Source organism: Nematolebias whitei, chromosome 17 (genome assembly GCF_014905685.2).
Source record: "Nematolebias whitei isolate Nwh7 chromosome 17, NemWhi1, whole genome shotgun sequence".
Classification (NCBI taxonomy): domain Eukaryota; kingdom Metazoa; phylum Chordata; class Actinopteri; order Cyprinodontiformes; family Rivulidae; genus Nematolebias; species Nematolebias whitei.
In genome coordinates, this window is record NC_056514.1 from 16,751,628 (window position 1) to 16,754,485 (window position 2,858).

At 43.9% G+C, this 2,858-nt stretch overlaps 1 protein-coding gene across 1 annotated transcript; it reads left to right on the plus strand.

Moving 5' to 3' along the window:
* The first annotated feature begins 363 nt into the window (after positions 1-363).
* On the plus strand, positions 364-1,711 carry LOC119423953 (tumor necrosis factor receptor superfamily member 13B). The gene is made up of 4 exons (XM_037691383.1): positions 364-478; positions 649-765; positions 1,049-1,348; positions 1,449-1,711. Exons 1-4 carry the CDS (start codon positions 364-366, stop codon positions 1,709-1,711), a joined length of 795 nt encoding a protein of 264 aa, XP_037547311.1.
* The last annotated feature ends 1,147 nt before the right edge of the window (positions 1,712-2,858 follow it).

Here is a 2,858-nt window from a genome sequence, read left to right on the forward strand (position 1 = left end):
GCAGTGTCTCTGAACAAGACACCTGCCCACTGCTCCACCTGGGTGTAGCCCATGTGCGATGGGTTAAATGCAGAGAACTAATTTCTCCATTGTATGGAAACACACAATGATGACGACACATAGCACTTTATTTCACTTTTTAAGTGGTTCATAACTAGTGGTCCTCACTCTGCTGGTCTTTTTTACTTGGTCCTCACTATATAGTAAATAAAAGAAGAATATGTGTGTGTGTGTGTTCGTGTGTGTGTGTGTGTGTGTGTGTGTGTGTGTGTGTGTGTGTGTGTGTGTGTGTGTGTGTGTGTGTGTGGTGGTGGTGGTGGTGGTTGGGGGGGGGGTATGTGGGTGTGTGTGTTATCAGGGCCGATGGCTGGAAGGTGCAGGGAGGGTGAGCACTTTGATGGACTGACCAAATCTTGTATACCTTGTCGCATGATGTGCCGGCAGCCACATGTGATCCCCAGATGTGCCAGTTACTGCGGTGAGTACATTTTATTTGCAGCACATGAAAGGCAGAAACAAATAATATTGAACACTTAACAATGAAGCCGAGGTTTATAAAGATGCTTTCTCTGAAGTCCTGGCTTCACCGTACAGGATGTCCTCTACTTCACCTGACATGTTTTACATCATGTGCTTTCTTTAAATAAGAGTCTGCCCTTTGCCTGGCTACACCTGGCCACTACTTTGACCGGCTGGTGAAGAAATGTGTGAGGTGTGCAAAGATTTGTGGCAGACACCCTGCCGAATGCTCCCAGCACTGTTCCAGTGAGTACCCCTCTATCCTGGATTTCAGTTTTGAGTTACTGCCCGGCCTTCCGTCAAAACTCTGGACACAGTTGACAGAAAACAAGTTGGAAAGAGATTGAAGGCAAAGAAAACAGCAACACAGAACCTCCAAACTGCTGCAAAATACATCTGGATCATCAATAAATGTGACCTTGATATTTGCAGTTTCACAGAAAATGCAGTTTTTCTGGTGTATAAAGGAATGCTTTGAATCAGATAATTAGGCAGTCATTTCTAAGACATCTTGTGATGCCCCCTGCAGCTCTGCCCTCCCCTGTGACCAGCACTCGGCTGCTGGCTGGAGTTACCAGGCGGGTAGTGAACACCAGGGGGCCTCCAGGACTAGCTGACTCCACCATCCAGCTCTACTCCCTTTTGGCAACGTGCATGGGGTTGTTGCTTTTCAGTTTGTCTCTAGCTTTGGTGCTGTTTCTGAGAGGAGGGAAGGCCAAAAGCTCAGAAACAAGACCCCACAAGGCCGGTGACCACAAGCAGGAGAGTATGGTCCAGCCGGGACAGGACTTGGGACATCCAGGTAGCCAAGCAGCAAGGAGCTCCAATGGTCAGTACAATAAAACGTGTCATTTGGGTAACATTTTAGCTGGATGTTTTTAGTTCAGCTGGATATTTTTAATTTATTATTTTGCTTGTTTGTTCTACAGATTGTCCATCTGGTTCGAACTACTCTTCCTGCCGAGAACCATCAGATGACTCCAACCCAGTGGAGACCTGTGCATGTGTCCACTGCTTCCCTGATCTGAGAGCGCTCAGCCAGGACAGCGCCCGACCACAGAGAACAGCGTTCTCCTTCTACCAGCAGGCCGTCCTCCACAGAGCCCATGTCCAAAAGGGAGGTCCTGTCTGGACCAAGGAGAACCTGGCCCGTCCTCAGACTGAGGTCCAGGAGGACGCAGCACTGGGATGAAATTTACTGTAATCTGGACTCTAAAATAAATTTACCAAAACATTTACACCTCAAAGATTAAAGGTTGTTAGTTGACTGAAATTTTACAATCTCTAATCTCTCTAATCTCTTAATCGCTCTACAAGGCAGTGTTGAACTTGTGATCATATTATTTCTGCTCTTTTTTTTTTTAATGTTTCTGTATTATTATCAACCGGGGAAAAGAACAGTTTGCAGGGTGATGGTGAACATTATTAAACAGCTCATGGAACACTGTTCTGTTGATGTCAAGAAGGAAGCAATGCTTGTTGTTCTCACCTGCGTTTGATTTTTGAATATTTCTATTCTGCGCATCGTTATACAACATCTGTGCAGCTAACGAAATACCTTATTTGAAAATAACTCCAGTGGTGAGCAACATTTTTATTTTCCCCAGAAAGCCAAATCAAGATATTTAAAGCAAATGAAGGCCACATAGAGAACTGGAAAATACATTTTCTATAAGACTAATAATCTAGAAGACATTTTCAGGTTTTTTCTTGTAAATGGTAAATGGACTGTACTTATAGAACCTGTCTATCTTATCAAGACACTCAAAGCATATTACAACACAATCTGTGCCCTCATTTACCCATTCATATACCGCTCTACTATATTGTTACAAAGCTAACTGAACAAATATCCTGATGCATGCTCAATAATCCAGGTAGAAAAATCTAAAAAAGTTAAATCTGGTCCTCTGGACATTAAAAAAAAAACAAAGCAAATCAACAAAAAAATGTAGAAACGTTTCGTCTCTCATCCGAGAGACTTCCTCAGTCTGAGGTGCTGTTTTCAGCTCAGTCTCTTAAATAGCACCTTCTCAGAGTGGATCAACCAGTTTTGCTGCTGACAACCAAAACCAGCTGCTCACATGCTCAAGAAGGACCATCAGCCTAACAATGGATCATTAGCACACTGATGGCTGTTTACTATTCAAAGGGGTTGAGTGATACTAGCAATCACAGCATTGTAAGAGGGGGACAGTTGAACCCGGAGGACTCCATCCCTGTTTAATGATGAACGATTTCTTTTCACAAAGATGGCCTCCTTTACTCCTCTCTCAAACCATCGTTCCTCTCTGTCCAGGATGTGAACATCTTCATCCCTGAAAGAGTGACCTCTGACC

Excerpts from the sequence above, each read along its gene's own strand:
- LOC119423953 (XM_037691383.1), top strand. The coding sequence starts at position 364 with ATGGCTGGAAGGTGCAGGGAGGGTGAGCACTTTGATGGACTGACCAAA. Across the intron at positions 479-648 it reads CAGATGTGCCAGTTACTGCG|AGTCTGCCCTTTGCCTGGCT; the intron begins GTGAGTACATTT and ends TCTTTAAATAAG. Across the intron at positions 1,349-1,448 it reads AGCAGCAAGGAGCTCCAATG|ATTGTCCATCTGGTTCGAAC; the intron begins GTCAGTACAATA and ends TTTGTTCTACAG.